The sequence below is a fragment of the Trichosurus vulpecula genome, chromosome 8 (genome assembly GCF_011100635.1).
Source record: "Trichosurus vulpecula isolate mTriVul1 chromosome 8, mTriVul1.pri, whole genome shotgun sequence".
NCBI classification, from domain to species: Eukaryota; Metazoa; Chordata; class Mammalia; order Diprotodontia; family Phalangeridae; genus Trichosurus; species Trichosurus vulpecula.
This window is the reverse complement of record NC_050580.1, coordinates 197,722,187-197,743,051: the sequence shown is the minus strand read 5'-3', so window position 1 is coordinate 197,743,051 and position 20,865 is coordinate 197,722,187. Positions and strand designations below refer to the sequence as shown.

Below are 20,865 nucleotides of genomic sequence, written 5' to 3'. Positions count from 1 at the left end.
TTCTCTCCATCGTATTTTCTTCTGCTTATCCTTTTCTCTCTCTTTATCCCATTCTTCCTCAAAAGTCTGTATTACTTCTAACCACTACCTCTCTTAATCTTCCCTCTCTTTTATTATTTCCCCCCACCCTTCCTGTTATCCTCTTCCCCTCCTACTTCCCTACTGGGTAAGATAGATTTCTTTACCCAACTGAGTGTGTATATATATTCTTCCCTCTTTGAACCAATTCTGATGAGAGTGAGGTTCAAGTATTGCCTGCTACCATCACTCTCCATACCCCCTTTACCTTGTGTACCTCTTTTGTGAGAAAAATTTCCCCATTCTACCTCTCTCTTCCCCCTTCTCCCAGTACATCCCTCTTGCACATATCTTCATTTTTTAAAAATCATCCCAAAACACTTGATTCACTCCCTTGCCCTCTGTCCATGTGAATTCCTTCTAACTATCCCTCTAATGACAAAGTTCTTAGGAGTTACATGTATCATCTTCCTATATAAGAATCTAAACAGTTTAACTTTATTGAATCCCTTATGAATATTCTTTCATGTTTGCCTTTTTATGCTTCTTTTGAGTCTTCTACTAGAATGTCAAATTTTCTATTCTGCTCTGGTCTTTTCATCAAGAATTCTTGAAAGTCCTTTATTTCATTAAATATCCATTTCCCCCTGAAGGATTATACTCAGTTTTGCTGGGTAGGTTATTCTTGCCTGTAATCCTTGCTCCTTTGCCTTCCAGAACATCATATTCCAAGCCTTCAGCTCCTTTGATATGGAAGCTGTAAAATCTTGTGTGATATTGACCGTAGCTCCTTGATATTTGAATTATTTCTCTCTGGCTGCTTTCAATATTTTCTCCTTTACCTTGAAGCTCTGGAATCTTACTATAATATTCCTGGGAATTTTCCTTTTGGGATCTCTTTCAGGAGGTAATCAGTAGATTCTTTCCATTTCTATTTTACCCTCTAAGTGTGATATCAGGGCAGTTTTCTTTTATGATTTCTTGAAATACAGTATCTAGGCTCTTTTTAAAATTACGGCTTTCAGTTAGTCAAATAATTCTTAAATTATCTCTCCTTGATTTATTTTCCAGGTTGGTTGTTTTTCTAATGAGACAGTTCACATTTTCTTCTATTTTTTCATTCCTTTGACTTTGTTCTATTGGTTATTGATATCTTAAGAAGTCATTAGCTTCCACTTGCCCAATTCTAATTTTTAAGTATTTTCTTCATTGAATTTTTGTACCTCTTTTTCCATTTGGTCTATTCTGCTTTTAAAGGAATTCTTTTCTTCAGTGAATTTTTGTGCCTCTTACCATTAGGCCAATTCTATTTTTTTAACGTGTTATTTTCTTCAGCATTTTTGTGCTTTTTTCCCCCAAGCTGTTCTATTTTCATAATTTTCTTGCATCACTCTTATTTCTTTCCCCAATTTTTCCTGTACCATGCTTATCTCTTTCTTTACTTCTTCTAGGAATTCTTGTTGAGCTTGTGTCCAATTAGCAATTTTCTTTGAGGCTTTGGTTATAGGGGCTTTCACATTGTTGTCTCCTTCTGAGTTTGTGTCTTGGGCTTCCCTAACTCTGTAATAGCTTTTTATGGTCAAATTCTTTTTTGTTGTTGTTTGCTCATTTTGCAGCCTATTTCTTAACTCTGAACTTTATGTTAAAGTTGGCACTGCTCACCTGGGGGTGAGGAGGCATCATCCCAAGGTTTAAGCTTTTTCATGATGCTGTTTTCAGAGCTAGTTTTGGTAGTCTTCAAGTTCCCAGTGCTTCCAAGGTGGTGTGATCCAAGAAGAGATGTGGTCACTGCTCTCCTGGTCTGCTCTCTGGTCTTTACCCAGTAAGGGCCCCTGCTGTCCTGAAGCCATAAGCATTAATGTTCCTCTCTGCCTTGGAACTGTGACCAACACCCCTACTCCTTTGTGACTGACCACAAAGGCTCCTCTCCACCATGGAGCAGTGATTCAAAACTGAGTATGGGTAATAGAGGTGTTAATCAGTGCCAACTGAATCCAATGCCAGCAAAAGATCCCCTGTAATCTCTTCCTGATGACTGTCTGACCTTCTTACTGACTCTGAGCTGACAGCTCCCCAAGCTGCTGCTGTTGTTGCTGTTACCATTGTTACAGCTGCCTCCAAGGTCCACCACTGGTGCTGCTGCCACTCTCTGGGTTGGTTCCTACCCTATTGTCACAGACCTCTCCTGCTAACCTCCTAAGTTGTTTTAAACTGAAAATATGTCCCTTTCTGACCTTTTGTTGACTCTGCTACTCCATACTTTGATCTCAGGTATTATTTTAAAGTCGTTTGGAAGGGAATGTTGGAAGACTTCAGTTGCATTGCTGCCATCTTGGTTCTACCTCCTGACAATGAGCTTTCAATGTGGCAAATTCAAATTGATTCACTGGAGCCTGGTAAGATTGGGGGAGGGGCGGTGCAGCAGTATAGTGTTCAGCATTCTGGGACTCCTGAACATACATCTTTTGCCTGTGTACATATCTGAAAGTTCTGGAGTTGTCCTTGGATGTGGGTACTATGTACTTCAAGAATCAAGACAGACTCACTACTGGGGAATGCAGAGGTAACGACCTCTGTCCCAAGTTCAGGTTACAGCTATTTATCAGACTTTGCTGACAGAGCCTACTCTTATTTCTTAATATTCCATGGGGACCACAGGATGGAATAATTTAGCGTAGTAAATTTATTTATTTAGAGATTAGCCTTTTGGAACCCTTGAGAATCTGAAACTGTTTTGAGACCCCAAAATAAGTCCCTCGAAAAAGTAATAGCAAAAAACTAGTCCTTGAACAAACAACAATGGAAATAGATCTATCTTCTGAAGGATAACTTTAGTATTTCAACCTGATGTGACATTAGAAGACTAGGTATAAGCAATTAAAAATAGTTGATAAATTGCAAGGCAAAGACAAACCCAGGAACTATATGAACACAATTACAAAACACTTTTCACACAAATAGTCAGATCTGAATTGGAAAAATATTGATTTCTCAAGGGTAGGCCAGGCCAATAAAATAAAAACGACAATTCTACCTAAATTAATTTACTTATTTGGTGCCATACCAACCAAAGTACCAAAAATAAATTTACAGAGCTAGACAAAAATAACAAAACTCATCTGGAAAAAAAGGGTCAAGAATATTAAAAGAAGTAATGGAAAAAAATGTGAAGGAAGGTGGCCTAGCCATACTAGATCTTAAACTATATCACAAAGTGGTAATCATCAAAACAATCTGGTACTGGCTTAGAAACAGAGTGGTGGATCAGCAGAACAGATTAGGTACACAATACACAGTAGGTAATGACACCAGTAATCTAGAGATTCATAAATTCTAAGATCCCAGTTTTGGAGACAAGAATTCATTATTTAGCAAAAACTGCTGGGAAAACTGAAAAGCAGTTCGGCAGAGACTAGGAAAAGACGAACATCTCACATCATATACCAAGATCAAAATGAGTACATGGTTTAGACATAAAGGGTGATACCATAAGCAAGTTAGGGGAACATGGAATAATATACCTGTCAGATCTGTGGAGAAGGGAAGAATTTATAACCAAACAGGAGATAGAGAGCATTACAGGAAGTAAAATGGATAATTTTGGTTACATTAAATTAAAAAAATTTTGTACAAACAAAACCAATGCAGCCAAGATTAGAAGGAAAGCAGAAAACTGGGGCAAATTTTTATAGCAAGTTTCTCTCATAAAGGCCTTATTCTCAAATATATAAAGAACTGAATCAAATTTATTTAAAAATGAGTCATTCCCCAATTGATAAATAGTCAAAGGATACGAATAGGCAATTATCAGACAAATAAATCAAAGCTACTGTCAGGGCCAGCAAAGTGGCTCACTCATTGGAAGAGTGTTGGTATGGAGACTCTGGGTAGCTGTTAAGGAGCCACCAGCTTTGAAAACCCAAATGTTGGTGCTTCTCTCTCTGGTAACTATGTATGTATAGCTTTGGTCAGACAGCTAGAAACCTATCTGTTGATCTGTGTTATTTGCTCTGTTTATACTTTCTCTATTTGTATTTGCTCTGAAGTTCAGCGTGCTGACTTTTTCCCCTGAACTGAGTGAATGACATATGTATGTTTAATTAAAATGAGATTGTAAACCTCTTAAAGTTGCTTTCCTTAGAAAAGCAGATCAAAGAACCTATGCTAGCAGCCCTCCTATGTGCTGGTGTTATTGGTCTTACACAGCCACAGTAGCTGCAAGTAGCATAGTCGGCAGGATCTGCAGATTAAAAGGAAAGCATGGGGCCTGGGATAGTTGTTCACTGTTTCCCAGTTGTGGTAACTATGATTCTGTGGAGCCTGGAGTAGGAGCAGACAGCTGCCTGCGTGCAGAGCTTTGCTTTCTTATGTACTGACAATCAAGATGGTCTCTTAGCACTTCAACCAAGTGCCCTTGAAGAGTTTTGGCCTTTATCTCCTTGATTAAATTAGGTAACTAAGGTGGGGCTCCAGGGGGCCCATGAAGGGAGGTCTGATTATATCTTCGCTCCCAAGTAGGCCCAAAACCCCTAGCTATTAGGTGTTAAGTCGAGTGCATAAAAAGAGAAGACAGAGCTATTAGCTTAGAGCTCTCGCTCTTGGTAGTGTGCTGATGTGGAGATTCTGGGCAGCTGTAGTTAAGAGCCCTCCAGCTTGTAAACCCAGATGCCGGACTTTGTTAAACTCTGGTAACTATGCATTGAGATTTGAATCAGACAAGGTCTGTCTGTTGATGTTTGTAATTTGTTTGTATTTGCTCTGAAGTTCAGGGTGCTGGCTTTTTCCCCTGAACTAAGTGAATGATGTTTGTATACTGGATTAAAGTAAGATTGTTAACCCCTTAATGTTGTTTTCCTTAGTAAAGCAGATCAAAAGAACCTAGGCTTGCAGCATTCTGTGAGCTGGTTGTTGCTGGTTTTACACCCCCACAGCAGCTGCTGCTGGGATTACTGAAACATCCCAGAAACAGAAACTTCAGACAGGAGCCCCTAGAACCTACTGTCAGACAGGAGCAGGAAGAACTTGAAGTGGAGCAGTCCCCATAGCTGAGACAAGGAGCTGCCTGTGTGTAAATCCAGGCAAGAGCTGGGAGTGGTCAGCCCACAGAGGAAGAGACATAGGACTTGAAAGTCAACCTTGGGTCAAGATGAAAAGAGGACTTTACTTGGACATTTCATATTGACTGAGGAGACTGCAACCTGCTGTGACCTAGGGGTGGATGGTGTTTGTATTTTCTGTCACCCCTTAAGGATAATATGTTGTGCTAAGGAAGACCCTGGCCTGGGACCTCCTGCTTCTGTAAACAAGTATTTTGAGAAATGCTACTGAATGATGTTTTGTTTAAGGATGTTGCTATGAATGTTATGGTTTACTTTATTGAACAATGATATATACTGTGTGAGAATTCTGAGAAATACTATAAGATATACTGAATGATATGTTTCATACAAGACTATATGGCCACCTTACTAATAAGTTGTTACGTGATGGGATCGCAAAGTATAGTGCCTCTACTTGCTCCAGGATCCATAGCCATTTAGATTGTAAGGCCAAGGATCCTGGAGGGGTAGAATGTAATGGCAAAGTGGGACTTTTTGTTATCTTTTGCTTTGGAGTGCTTCTCAGCACTAAGGCAATCAAGTGCCTTTGACTGAGTCTTGCCTTTGTAGAAAGCCCCACACCCTTTTGCTAATTATGTCATGAGAGGTGTGAAACCCTCAAGAGGTGTGAAGTGCTCTGAACCTGAAAAAGTATATATATACTCTGAGGTTTGCACTCTGGGGGGCTCATTCATAGGAAGAGCGTTGGTGTGGAGACTCTGGGTAGCTGTTAAGGAGCCCCCAGGCTTTGAAAACCCAGAGTTGGTGCTTCTCTCTCTGGTAACTATGTATGTATAGCTAGAAAACTTGTTGGTTGATCTATGTTATTTGCTCTGTTTATATTTTTTCTGTTTGTAATTTCTTTTTGTATTTCCTCTGAAGTTCAGGGTGCTGACTTTTTCCCCTGAATTAAGTGAATGATATATGTATGTTTAATTAAAGTGAGATTGCAAACCCCTTAAAGTTGCTTTCCTTAGAAAAGCAGATCAAAGAATCTGTGCTAGCAGCCCTCCTGTATGCTGGTGCTATTGGTCTTACACAGCCATAGTAGCAGCTAGTAGCACCGTTGTTACAGTTACCTATAGTCATATGAAAATGCTCTAAATTACTGTGGATTAGAGAAATATAAATTAAAAGAACTCTGAGGTACCACCTCACACCTATAAGATTAGCTAATATGATGGAAAAAAATGACTAATGTTGGAGGGGACATGGGAAAATTGGGATACTGATGCACTATTAGTGGAATTGTGAACTGATCCAAACTCCTCTGGAGAGCAATTTCGAACTATGCTGAAAGGGCTACAAAACTGTGCATACCCTCTGACCCAGCAATACCACTAATAGGTCTATATCCCAAAGAGATTTAAAAAAAAAGGAAAAGGACCTTTATGTACAAAAAGATTTATAGCAGCTTTTTGTGGTAGTGAAGGATTAAAAATTGAGGGAATAAACATCGATTGGGGAATAACTAAACAAGGTGTGATATATGATTGTGAAAGAATATTATTGTTCTATAAGCTGGCTGATTTGAGCAGGCTGATTTCAGAAAAGCCTGGAAAGATCTACATGACCTGATGCAAAGTGAAGTAAGCAGAACCAGAAGAATATTGTACACAGCAACATCAGTACTGTAAGATGATCAACTATGAATGACTTAGCTATTCTCAGCAACACAAAGATCTAAGACAAATCTCAAGGACTTATGATGAAAAATGCTATCCACCTCTAGAGAAAGAACTGATGGAGCCTGAATGCAGAATGAAGCATACCATTTTTTACTTTATTTTTGCAGTGTTTTTTAATCTGTGTTTTCTTTCACAAGAAGTCTATATGGAAATATATTTTGCATGATGTACATATGTTGTTCCTCAGTCGTTTCAGTTACATCTGACTCTTCATGACCCCATTTGGGTTTTGTTTTTTTTGTTGTTGTTTTTTTTTGCAAAGATACTGGAGTGATTTGCCATTTCCTTCTCTAGCTCATTTCACATACATAACCTATATCACATTACTTGTTTTCTTAATGAGCAAGGAGGGGAAGGAGAGAGAGAAAGAATTTGGAACTTACAATTTTTTTTAAAAATGAATGTTAAAAGTTATTTTTACATGTAATTGCATAAAAATAAAATAAAATAAAATAAACAAATTGTAAGGCAAAAGAAAAATGTTATAAATCTTTCGGATTCTGGGCATAGCTAAAGTCAAATATTGACAGCTTTAAAAAACTATGACTGGAACTATGTCTGTAAATAAGTCTTCTTTTTTTTTGGCCTTTTCAAGACAAAGTCTTTAGAAGCCTTGAAGTACAAGTTCTTGAAACAGTATGGAAAAACTTCTCCTTTACATTCTATGATCACAGAGTGATAAATAAGAAAATCACAGGATCACAGATTGAGTGTTGAAATGGACAGTAGAGTCCCTCTAATCCAAACCCTTCATTTCACATATGAGGATATCAAAGCCTAGACATCAAGTGACCTGTCAAAGTGCACACTGGTAACTCAAGGCTTAGGCAAACAAACGGGTGCCTATGGTTACTTTTATTAATGATGTCAAACAAAGACAATAATTGGAATGTTGTTGATAGGTCATAAAACACTGAGAGCAACAATAAAAATAAAAAATTATTATTTTCACAGGATGGTCATGAGAACTACTTGGGAGAAAGCTACTTCAACCTTTGATTTATAAATTAATCTTACTCAAAGGCAAAATATAAATTGCCTATCTTTATATTGCCCCCAAGTTCAGTAGTTGCTTAGCCTTCAATTCACTTTTCTGAAAGGGCAATGGCCAAAAAGTAAGTTTATTTCAAGGAGTTCTTGAAAAAATCAAGTTTGTATGAGAAGGTCATACAAATTCAACTCAATGTCCCACACCATCTATAGCTACAGCTATTGCCATATGGTAAAATAAAAAATGTATATAATGTTGAATATGACTCCTCTGATAAAAAGTTCTTATTCTCAGAATATTCTGAGAAAGCAGGGGAAAAATACTACATATTATAAAGATTTGCAGCAAAAAATGTTTTAAATAGCTGAAGGTCAAAATGCTGGGACTTTTTTAATCTACAAAATTTTTATCCAGACTGAGTCCTTCTCTAATTATGCCAGATAAGTGAGATTTATTGTATTATATTTTGGGTATACTATAGATTAAACAGGATTTTTTGTGCTGCCTATCATTTATAGAACTGTTTCTATGGGAAAATATGTTCTGAGTTCCAGATGACCAACATAAAAATAAACTTTAAGAACTCATTCATAATTTGGGATTGAGTGTAATTGAATCTTTTAAATGCTTGCTAAGTAACTTCTACTTCAAAATTATTACTACTGGTCACCCAGAAGTTAGAGAGGAAGAGAATGTTATTAGGACTGTTTATCAGTGACATAATAATCACGATTTGGGAAAACACTCCTGGGAGAAAAAGAATTGTAGCCAGAGTGATTTCCAAGAAATTAAAATTTTTTTTTCTCTCTCTTCTATTTTCTCCTTTTCCACCACCTCTCCCACACCCTCTGTCTATTCCTTTCTAGCTTAGGTTGCAAAGAGATGAGAAAGCAATCTCTAGATTACAAAAAATTCCCAAAAGCAGAGCCCTTACTATCAAAAGACCATAGTCTAGTAGCTTCTCTGATTTCCCCCTTCTCCCAGTGTTCAGTTTAAAGCAGTCTAAAGGGTTTTTTTGGTATCATAAAAGACTCTTCCTAGAATAATGTTTTTAAATGCATAAAACAAAATGCATAGGATTATAAAGGATTCCTGTTACACTGAAATATAGCTATCAAAATATTAAATAAAACAAGTTAGACAAGGTCTAAGACAATTCCAAAGGACCCTTAAAAAAGGCTATCCACCTCCAGAGAGAAACCTAAGGAATTCTGAGTGCTGATTGAAGCATACCTCTTTTATTTTATTTTTATTGGGATTTTTTTGTGTATTTTCTTTTACAAAATGACTAATATGGAAATATCTTTTGCATAAGTTCACATGTATAATCATTATAATATTGCTTGCTTTCTCAAGGTGTGGGGGAGGGACAGGAGAGAGAGAATTTTTTTAAAATTTATTTTCAGTTTTCAACATTCGCTTCCACAAGATTTTGAATTCCAAATTTTCTCCTCATCTCTCCCCTCCCCCCCACCCCCAGGACAGCATGCATTCTAATTACCCCTTCCTCCAATCTGCCCTCTCTTCTATCACACCCCCCCCCATTCTCTTGTTCCCTTCCCTTCTATTTTCCTGTAGGGCAAGATAAGATTTCTATATCCCTTTGCCTGTATATCTTATTTCCCAGTTGCATGTAAAAATAATTCTCAACATTCATTTTTAAAGCTCTGAGTGCCATATTCTCTCCACTCCTCTCTCCCCACCCACCCTCATTGAGAAAGTAAGCAATTCAATATAGGTTATACATACATGTGCAGTCATGCAAAACACCTCCATGTTGTGAAAGACTAACTATATTTCCCTCTATCCTGTCCTACCCTCCATTTATTCTATTCTCTCCTTTGATCTGTCCCTCCACAAAAGTGTTTGCTTCTCATTACCCCTTCTCCCAATCTGCCATCCCTTCTATTATCCACCCCTCCCCCCCGGCCCTTGTCCCTTTCTCCCTTGCTTTCCTGTAGGGTAAGATAGCTTTCCATACCCAATTGAGTGTGTATGTTATTCCCTCCGTAAGCCTAATCCAATGACACTAAGGCTTACTTATTCCCTCTCACCACCACCCCTTTGTAAAAGCTCTTTCTTGCCATTTATGTAAGATGATTTACTACATTCTACCTCTCCCTTTCTCTTTCTCCCAGTACATTCCTCTCAATACTTAACTTTATTTTTTAGGTATCATCCCTTTACATTCAGCTCACCCTGTGTCCTCTCTCTATACACATACACACACATACATACACATACAAATATATATATATATATATATTCCTTCTAACTACCCTAATACTGAGAAAGATCTCATGAGTTACAAACATCATCTTTCCATATAGGAATGTAAACAGTTCAACTTTAATAAGTCCCTTATGGCTTCTATTTCCTGTTTACCTTTTCATGTTTTTCTTGATCCTTATATTTGAAAGTCAGATTTTCTCTTCAGCTCTGGTCTTTTCAATAAGAATACTTGGAAGTCCTCTATTTCACTGAAATTCCATTTTTTCCTGTGAAGTATTATACTCAGTTTTGCTGGGTAGGTGATTCTTGATTTTAATCCTACCTCCTCTGACCTCTGGAATATCATATTCCAAGCCCTCCAATCCCTTAGAAGCTGCTATATCTTGTGCTATCCTGATTGTGTTTCCACAATACTTGAATTGTTTCTTTCTGACTGCTTGTAATATTTTCTCCGACCTGGGAACTCTAGAATTTGGCTATAATATTCCTAGGAGTTTTCCTTTTGGGATTTCTTTCAGGAGGTGATCAGTAGATTCTTTCCATTTCTATTTTACCCTCTGGTTCTAGAATATTAGAGTTTTCCTTGATAATTTCTCGAAAGATGATGTTTAGGCTCTTTTTTTGATCATGGCTTACAGGCAGTCCAATAACTTTTATCTCTCTTGGTTCTACTTTCCAGGTCACTGGTTCTTCCAATGAGATATTTCACATTGTCTTCTATCTTTTCATTCTTTCAGTTTTGTTTTGTAATTTCTTGATTTCTCATAAAGTCATTAGCTTCCATTTGCTTCATTCTAATTTTTAATCAATTATTTTCTTTAGTGACCTTTTGGACCTCCTTTTCCATTTGGCCATTCTGCTTTTTAAGGCATTATTCTCCTCATTGGCTTTTTGGACCTCTTTTGACATTTAGGTTTGTCTATTTTTAAAGGTGTCATTTTCTTCCGCATTTTTGGGGTTTCCTTTAGCACGCTGTTGACTTGTTTTTCATGATTTTCTTACATCACTCTCATTTCTCTTCCCAGTTTTTCCTCTACTTCTCTTACTTGATTTTCAAAATCCTTTTTGAGCTCTTCCACAGCCTGAAACCATTTCACATTTTTCTTGGTGGCTTTGGATGTAGGAGCTTTGACTTTGTTGTCTTTCTCTGGTTGTATGCTTTGATCTTCCTCACCACCAAGGAGGTAAGAATATACCTTTTCACCAAGAAAGAAAGCTTCTATAGTCTTATTTTTCCCCATTTGCTCATTTTCCCAGCCAATTACTTGACTTTTGAGCTCTTTGTTAAGTGGAGGGTGTAGTGCCCCAAACTTTAGGAGTTTCGGGCAGCTGTTTTCAGAGATATTTCTAGGTACCTGTAAATTTTCAGTTCTTTCAAAGTGGTATGATTAAAGGAGAGGTGTTTACTCCTCACCTGGCCTGTGCTCTGGTCTGTGAGCAATCACAAGCACTCTTTTCTGCCTTGGAACTGTGAGGAGGATTCCCTCTCCACAGCTGCCACAAGCTCCACCACGCCAGCGCTCCTCCTCACCCAAAGACCGCCACCCAGGACTGCTACCCAGAACAGCCACTCAATTCCCCCACCGTCTGTTGGCTGAGAGCTCCAGAAGCAGCCACCACTGCAGCAGTGGTGGCCACCACGCTGGAACACATTCCTCTCTCACTCAGTTGAGAGACCTTTCCCACTGACCTTTGAGGCTGTCTTTGGCATTTGTGGTTTAAGAAGTCTGGAAACTGCCACAGCTGCCAGTGATTCAGTGCCCTGAGGTCTGCTCCAGCCCCATCTATTCTGGCATAGCCCACACTGGGTTGTGCTCCATTCTGAGCCTGGAGCAACAAACCCTTCCTGTTGGCCTTCCAGACTGTCTTGTTCTGGAGATCTGTTTCACCCTGTCATTATGTGGCTTCTGCTGCTCTAGAATTTATTTAGGGTCATTTTTACAGGTATTTTGAGGGGTTTGAGGGGAGAGCTTAAGCAGGTCCCTGCTTCTACTCTGCCATCTTGGCTCCGCCCCCCAAGGGAGAGAATTTTGAACTCAAAATTTTAAAAAATGAACGTTAAAATTTTTTACATGTATTTGGGAAATATTTAATAAGGTAAGTAAAAATAGGTATAAAAAAAACCAAAACATAAATTTATGGACCCCCAAGTTAAGAACCTCTAGTCTAAAGCTACGATTTTTCCTGTGTGTTTCTCTTTAGGACAAAATGAATGTGATGTATAAACAGACTGATGACAAAATCATTTTTTTTACATTTGATGAGAAAATTTCCAAAGCATAGTTAAAAGTGGATTCAACTCAAACTACTAGCTTAAGCATGTGTTTATGGTGCAAATTAAGAAAAAACAAAGACCTTACCTGAACATTTACCTCTATCATATGGGACTCTTCACTATAGTTTCTAGGATTCCACTTCAGTATGAAAATAGGACCAGACAGATGAACAGCATTCCCCAAATAAACATCATTAATCTTAACTGTGACAGAGGTAATGGAGGATGGTGAGAAGGCCAAGATTCTAAAATGAAAATATGCATAAATGTATGACATTAAGAATTTGGGTCTCTTTTTATTAGAAATACTCTAATATGGGAATAATGAAAAGGTACAGTTGAGAAAATGGGTTTTGTTTTTCTGCTTTCTAGGGAAAATACAAACAGTTTACTTTGGACAAAGCTGAATTGCTTAAGAAAGCTGGATCAAATGCTGTTGAGGGCCTTGAACATGAAAACTAACTTCTAAGGTTCCTTCCTATGATCCTATGATTCAAATCTTGAGTTGCATCTAAAATTAGGTGGGTAAGTCAAGGCAGGGCAGCTGGAGTCAAGATGATTTAAGTTCAAATCCAGCCTCAGATACTTACTAGCTATGGAATCCTGGGCAAGTCACCTAATTCTGTTTGCCTCAGTGTCCACATCTGAGGCAAATAAGAAGAAAATGGCAAACCACTGCAGTATCTTTGCCAAGAAAACTCCAAATGGAATCACAAAAGTTGGATATGACTCAAACAACTAAACAATAACCAAAGTGAAGGAAGAATGATCTTGACAATCAGTTTTAACCTAAAGAGGAGCTGGTACTTCTCACATTATCATCATTTGAAACTTTTAGTACATAGCCTAAGGTTGCATACCTTTGATAACATATAATAAATTGGTTTGCCACCGGAAGGTTTATGGTCAAGAAGAAAAAGAATGGACTTACAAAAGAAGTTATTTCAGACACCATCACCAACTGGGATCCCAATGTAACCTAGGTGAATCTTGTGACTATTTTATCTTTACATTTCATGTAATATTCCAAGTGTGGGAAGCACTAGGGCCCACTGGCTACATTTAGCTTATTTAGCTCATGAGTATTAAAACTTTATTTCAAAAAAAAAGAAAGAAATTTATTTCAATGGTACCCAAGGTGTGATTCTGCAATATGACTTTAAAAACTTTTTGCTATGATATTCTAAAAGACCAAGATGTGGATGCTATTCTATGAAGATAGCTTTTTTCCTATGAGATGACATTCCTCAATTTCCAAAGCAAGCAGCGCCTAATTTATAGTAATAATAAATGCTTATTGACTGATAAGGCAAAAGAGAAAATTTTGAGAAATCTTGTACATTCAAAATTAGGGATTAAGACACTATAATAATTCTGGCATGGTTTACCTATTTTTCTTAAATAAAAAAGGTGTAAAATTTTTCAAAATAATTGTATTAGTAAATGATCATTGCTCCGAATGACTAATAAGAGAAATACAAATTAAAACAACTCTGAAGTTTCATCTCATATATTGGCTAGATGGTAAAAGAGAAAAATAGTCAATGTTGGAGGGGCTAAAGGAAGACAGACACACAAATACACTTTTGTTGGAATTGTGAATTGATCCATCCATTTTGGAAAACAATTAGGAATCATTGGAGAAAGAAGTCATGAAATTGTTCATACTCTTTGACTCAGAGATGCTGCTACTCAGCATATATCCCCAAGCAGGTCAGAAAGGCCTCATATATGCCAAAATATGCAGAGCAACACCTTGTGTTGTAGCAAAAAATTGGAAACAAAGTAGGTGCCCACTGATTGGATAACAGTTGGAAAAATTAGTTCTATAACAGAAATATTTCACTGTAAGAAATGGAAAATAGGAGACTTACATGTGAAGATTTGAATGAACTAATGCAAAGTCAAAGAGAGCAGAACCAGAACAAAAAACATAATGAATAAAAATAATGTAAATCAAAAGAACACTAAAACCACTCAACACTGAGTTAACTGGCCCTGAAAGAGGTAAGAAAGTACTCTTAGCAGAGAAGTGGAGACTGTAGTGTGTCAGTTGGTTTTGCTTTGTTGCAAGAGAAAGAGCTCATCTGGACAGGAGTGCAGTAGATTAAAACAATTATAACATAAAAAACAAAGGCATCAGGAGAACTGTTTAGTTTCTTTTTAAAGATCTTTGCCTTACAAAGCTTTCACAGAGTTTGAATTTCTGTCTCAATATAACAGTTCATTGTCTTTCCCTTCCCTAACTCCTTTTCCTTCCTTTCAACTAACCCTCAACTAGAACTAAAATACATTTTTATTAATTCACTGAACAAATGTTTTTTTCAGCACCTACTATACTTCATTGTTGCTTAGAAAAGAATTTAATGTTGGTCCCTGAATTTTTTTTTTAAATGTGGGTTAGGAGTTCCTTACAGAAAACAGATTACTATGATGAAACATACCTAAGATCCTTTGAGCAAAGGCATATTCAAAGTCAGATTCAATTACTCTATTGTTTGTTTTTGCAAAATTGCTTTTCTTTGCTACAATGTAAGTCTAATTACAGGGTCACAAGAAGTGGTAGATCCAGAAATGACAGCTATGTAAAAACAACAGTTATCAATAAAAAACTATTTCTAATAAAAAAGAAAAGAAGTTTCTAAAACTGAAAGTAAAGATCTTTACAAATATGAAATACTGAAATTTAAAGTCACAAATAATACTTTATGCTCTATAACTAACACTAGGGTTTTCAATTTAGTCCTCTCAGAAACATTTTATTTAGCTAGGTAATTTCATGATAGCTTCTGTTTTGAACATATCAAAAAGTTACCCTACATAATCTCAGATAAATATAGTACTCATACTAAAAAGATTAACTACCTCTCTGAGAGAATTATTACCAATGTCCTACTGATATCCTATGAATTTTTATTATCTGTCATAATGAAGGGCTCAGAAAGAAGGGGAGTCAGAACTGACACTAATATAAAGGAATAAAAAGGACATCAATAAAATATATTTTTAAAATACATATTTTATCCTTAAAATATTCATAGAAACTCCTCTAGGAAACTTATACAATGAGAAATGTTTGTTAGAATTGACATTTAATTGTCAAATCAATATTTATCAGTGGGATCAAATGTACCCATCAGAAAAAATAAAGACTCACTTGTTCAAAAAAAAATTTTGTTTTTATCATATTATGCTAGTGGGTCCAGTCTTATCACAGCAAAATTTGTAGTGTACTTTCTGAATAAAGAAGAAAGTTGCTCAATGTATGATATGTAAGATAAGAGGATAACTGATTGGATTTGGATAAGCCCTAAAAATTATCATAGCCAGGTTCCTTTCTGGCTAAAAGATCAGTGACTTATTTGACTGCAAAAAAGGCTACAATGATCCCTTTTAGCAGTGGGTATCATAGAGACAACTGACTCCCCACTTGGTGCCTTCTTAAAGGTAAAAGGCACAGGCTGTATCCCTATTGCCTCAGCAGCAACTCTTCCTTTGCTCTTCTTATGATTGTGAGCTTTCCTCTCCTCTACTCACGACATCACCCTGAGATCCTGCTCCTTTTTGCACTTCAGGTACCATCAAGCAGTAGCAACTACTGCATAGTTATCCATTACAAAGCACTTTCCTAGGTGCAGTGAGGAAGTACAAAGGAAGCCACAGGCACTGTTCCTCAAGGAGCTTATTTAAATTAAAAAAAACCATAAACTGACAGCAAATCTCTCTAGGGGTATTTATTAATTTATTAGCAGCAGCATCTGCCCCCTTCAATATCTCCTGAAGGTTTTTTAAGAGTGGTTGAAGAGAGGCTTGGGGGGGGGGGTGGAGCCAAGATGGTGGTTGGAAAGCAGGGACTTCCTTAAGTTCTCCCCTAGGTCCCTCCAAACATCTATAAAAATGGCTCTGAACAAATTCTAGAGCTGCAGTAAACCCACGAAATAGAAAAGGGAAGCAGGCCTCCAGCACAGTACAGCCTGGATGGTGGCTGGGAAGGGTCTATCGCATGGAGCTAGGAGTGGAGATGAGCAGAGCCCAGCGTGGGCTGCACCAGGACCAACCAGACCAGGAGCCAGGCAGAACAGGCACAGTGCCCTGAATCAGTGAGGCAGTTACTAGACTTCTCAACCCACAAACACCAAAGACAACAGAGAAAGTTAGTGGGAAAAGCTGCTGGGACAGAGTGAAAGGAGTTCACGGTAGGCTACTGCCCCAGGGGTGGCAGAGGTGGTGCAGCTGTGAGGCTGCTTCCAGAGCTACAGCTGCAGTTGCTTCCTGCCCCAGGCCCCCCTGGTAGGAGGAATTAAGGGGTGGATTAGAGCAGGAGTGCAAAGCCTGCTTTGCCCTGCCTGGATCTGGGCCACAATCCTGGTTGGCGATTCTTGGGGGAGAAGGAGCGCTGGTGTGGCAGAGCTTGCTCTGTAGAAGTAGCTCTGAAAATAGCAGCGCAGCCCCTCAAGCTTGGGACAAAGTACTCTTTACTCTACAAGCAGTCATACCCTGACAAAAAGCTCAAGAGTCAAGTAGTTGGCTGGGAACATGAACAGGCAGCGAAAACAGTCTCAGATTCAGACTCAGACTTTGGAATCTTTTTTTGGTGACAAAGAAGAACAAAATATATAGCCAGAATTAGTCAACAAAGTCAAAGAGCCTACAACAAAAGCCTCCAAGAAAAATATGAATTGGTCTCAGGTCATGGAAGAGCTCAAAAAGGATTTGGAAAAGCAAGTAATAGAAGTAGAGGAAAAATTGGGACAAGAAATGAGAGTGATGTGAGAAAACCATGAAAAACAAGTCAATGACTTGCTGAAGGAGACCCAAAAAAATACTGAAGAAAATAACACCTTAAAAAATAGACTAACCCAAACGGCAAAAGAGCTCCAAAAAGCCAATGAGGAGAAGAATGCCTTGAAAGGCAGAATTAGCAAATGGAAAAGGAGGTCCAAAAGACCACTGAAGAAAATACTACCTTAAAAATTAGATTGGAGCAAGTGGAAGCTAGTGACTTTATGAGAAACTAAGATATTATAAAACAGAACCAAAGGAATGAAAAAATGGAAGACAATCTACAATATCTCATTGGGAAAACCACTGACCTGGAAAATAGATCCAGGAGATATAATTTAAAAATTATTGGACTACCTGAAAGCCATGATCAAAAAAGAACCTAGATACCATCTTTCAAGAAATTATCAAGGAAAACTGCCCTGATATTCTAGAGCCACAGGGTAAAATAGAAATTGAAAGAATCCACCGACAGCCTCCTGAAAAAGATCCCAAAAAGAAAACTCCTGGGAATATTGTCACCAAATTCCAGAGCTCCCGGATCAAGGAGAAAATACTGCAAGCATCCAGAAAGAAACATTTTGAGTACTGTGGAAACACCATCAGGATAACACAAGATCTAGCAGTTTCTACATTAAGGGATCGAAGGGCTTAGAATATGATATTCCAGAGGTCAATGGAGCTAGGATTAAAACCAAGAATCACCTACCCAGCAAAACTGAGTATCATGCTCCAAGGCAAAATATGGATTTTCAATAAAACAGAGGATTTTCAAGCTTTCCCAATGAAAAGACCAGAGCTGAATAGAAAATGTGACTTTCAAACACAAGAATCAAGAGAAGCATGAAAAGGTAAACAAGAAAGAGAAATCATAAGGGACTTACTAAAGTTGAACTGTTCTGTTTACATTCCTACATGGAAATTTGTTGTGTGTAATTCATGAGACCTCAGTATTAGGGTAGCTGAAGGGAATATATATGTATAGAGAGAGCGAGGGGCGGGGCACAGGGTGAGTTGTGAGTTGAATATGAAGGGATGACATCTAAAAAAATGAAATAAATTTAAAGGGTGAGAGAGGAATATATTGAGAGAGGGAGAAAGGGACAGATAGAATGGGGTAAATTATCTCACATAAAAGTGGCAAGAAAAAGCAGTTTTGTAGGAAGGGAAGAGGGGGCAGGTAAGGAGGAATGAGTGAATCTTGCTCTCATCAGATCTGACTTGAGAAGGGAATAACATACACACTCAATTGGGTATCTTACCCCACAGAAAAGAAGGAGGAAGGGGATAAAAAGGGGGGATGATAGAAAGCAGGGCAGATAGGGGGAGGAGGTAATCAAAACCAAACACTTTCAAAAAGGGACAGGGTCAAGGGAGAAAACTGAATAAAGGGGGACTGGATAGGAGGGAGCAAAATATACTTAGTCTTTCACAACATGAATATTGTGGAAGGGTTTTACATAATGATACATGTGTGACCTATGTTGAATTGCTTGCCTTCTTAGGGAGGTTGGGTGGGTGGGGAGGGAGGAGGAGAGAGAATTTGGAACTCAAAATTTTAAAAGTAGATGTTCAAAAAAGAAAGTTGTTTTTGCATGCAACTGGGAAATAAGATATACAGGCAATGGGGAATAAAAATCTATCTTGCACTACAAGAAAGTAAGGGAAAAGGGGATGGGGGGGAGTGGGGTGACAGAAAGGAGGGCTGGCTGGGGAACAGGGCAATCAGAATATATGCCATCTTGGAGTGGGTGGGAGGGTAGAAATGGGGAGAAAATTTGTAATTCAAAGTCTTGTGGAAACCAATGCTGAAAACTTAAAACATTAAATAAATAAATAAATGTATAAGATAGAAAAAAAGAGTGGTTGAAGAGGGGCAGCTAGGTAGCACAATGGATAGAGTACTGGTCCTGGAATCAGGAAGACCTGGGTTCAAATCTGGCCTCAGACACTTGACCCCTACTAGCTGTGTGACCGTGGGCAAATCATTTAACTCTGACTGCCTCACTAAAAAAAAATAATGGTTGAAGAAACTAACTGTATATGACTAGTAGAATATTATTCCAACATAAAAATGATAAATATAAGGAATTCAGAGAAACAAGGAAAGAAAAGACTTGTATGAAGTGATACAGGGAGAAGTCTGCAGAACCAGGAAAATAACAAACATAATAGCTACAATGACATAAGGGAAAACAACATTAAAAAGATATATGAATTCAGATTAAATGCGATGAACAATCTCAGAACCAGAGAATGAGAATGAAATAAATGAACTTCCCAACGGCAAGAAAGGAATGCTGTAATATACCAGAGGTAGGTTTTGCTTAAAGGTTTTTCTTTATTACCAAGAAGGGCTGGGAAGAATGTGGTTAAATGTGAAAATCTACTGTACTGTTTAAAAATGGCATTAATAAAAGTTTGAAAAAGAATTTTTGAAATATCTTTATTTAAACGATTTATTTAAATTATTAAATTATTACTTCAATAGTAAATTATTAAAACATAATTTTGCCAAGGGTTTTGCCAAATCTTCAGAGTAGAAGACTGCTATTACTTACAACGGCTTTCCAGTGTGAGGGGAAATTCTACTGGGAGAAGAAAAATGAGTCAAAAGTTCCATGGAAATAGGGGCAGCTAGGTGATAGAGCACTGGCCATGGAGTGAAGAGGACCTAAAGGGTTCAAATCTGACCTCAGACATTTACTAGTTGTGTTGTGACCTTGGGCAAGTCACTTAACCTCAAATGCCTCCCAAAAAAAAATCCCATCGAAAAATCAACAAAAATAATCAATTAGAATTGTGAAAGTTCAGGAAAAAATTTTTAAAATTCAGGAAGAAAATTTGATTGCTTATACCTCCCTTCCCAATGCTGTCCAGCCAAGGCCATTAATAACCAACACAAAATTTAATTGTTACATACTAATTTAAAGCTTAAAGGAAAAGACAGAGTAAGAAAATGCTTGGATGTTTTTCATGTTGCCTAGAAGAAATTAAACTTGGGAAATATAAAGTATTCATGTAGAAGTTCATTCCCAATGGACTACTTCTTTAAATACCAATCTGAAAAAAAAAACCCTCAAGATTTTCCTGTACCTGATGTGTGTGGAGGAGAGCAGTCTCTCTAGTGGCTCATGCGTAGAACTGCTGTAGAGGTATGGTTTCGGGTTTGTGATGAGAACCACTGGCCACTTGTCAAAAACCAAATCTGCAAAGCTAAAGAGGTCATGATCAAAAGCAAAAATCCGGTACCTGAAGGCCAAAGGTTAAAAAGGTAATTTAGTTATATGATATCGATGATTGAGAATTTATATAACAAAGGTTAAAAAACAAAAAAACTAAAAATTCTTGACATCATAATTTTGAATGAATAATAGTGTCATTTTCCCTCTTTCTTTCCTTCTTACCTAACTCTAAATCCTCATCCTTGTCACCTATACTTCATTTGGTCTAGACTGAGATAGTCAATTTCTTTTAATTTAAGCTATTATGAACCAGTTGCTATTTTAAAAGCTATTTGAAATCACCAGAGAGTAAAGAAATATTACTATGATATTCAATTTCCCAGAATCTACTGCAGTGGAAACACCAGATTAACATCTCTACAGTTTGAGTATCAACTTTGCCACCAGCAATGGGACTTTGGGTCAATCATGTAAACTCTCTGACTTAGTTTTCTTTCCTGTAAAATGAAGAGATTACCACAAACTGACATCTAAGTCCTTTCTAAGTCTGAACTTTTAGAAGTCTGTTAGCATAACTTACACTCTCACTAATGCT

General features: G+C 37.6%; 1 protein-coding gene across 2 annotated transcripts in view; it reads right to left on the bottom strand.

Annotated features, from left to right (window-relative positions):
- TMEM62 (transmembrane protein 62) overlaps positions 1-20,865 on the bottom strand; it is a 60,178-nt gene that overhangs the window by 18,280 nt on the left and 21,033 nt on the right. For both annotated transcript variants that reach the window (XM_036735988.1, XM_036735989.1), the window contains 2 exons: positions 20,182-20,337; positions 12,389-12,548 (listed from right to left, as the gene is read on the bottom strand). In XM_036735988.1, the coding sequence (XP_036591883.1) occupies positions 12,389-12,548; positions 20,182-20,337 (316 nt within the window). The remainder of the gene's footprint in view (positions 1-12,388; positions 12,549-20,181; positions 20,338-20,865) is intronic.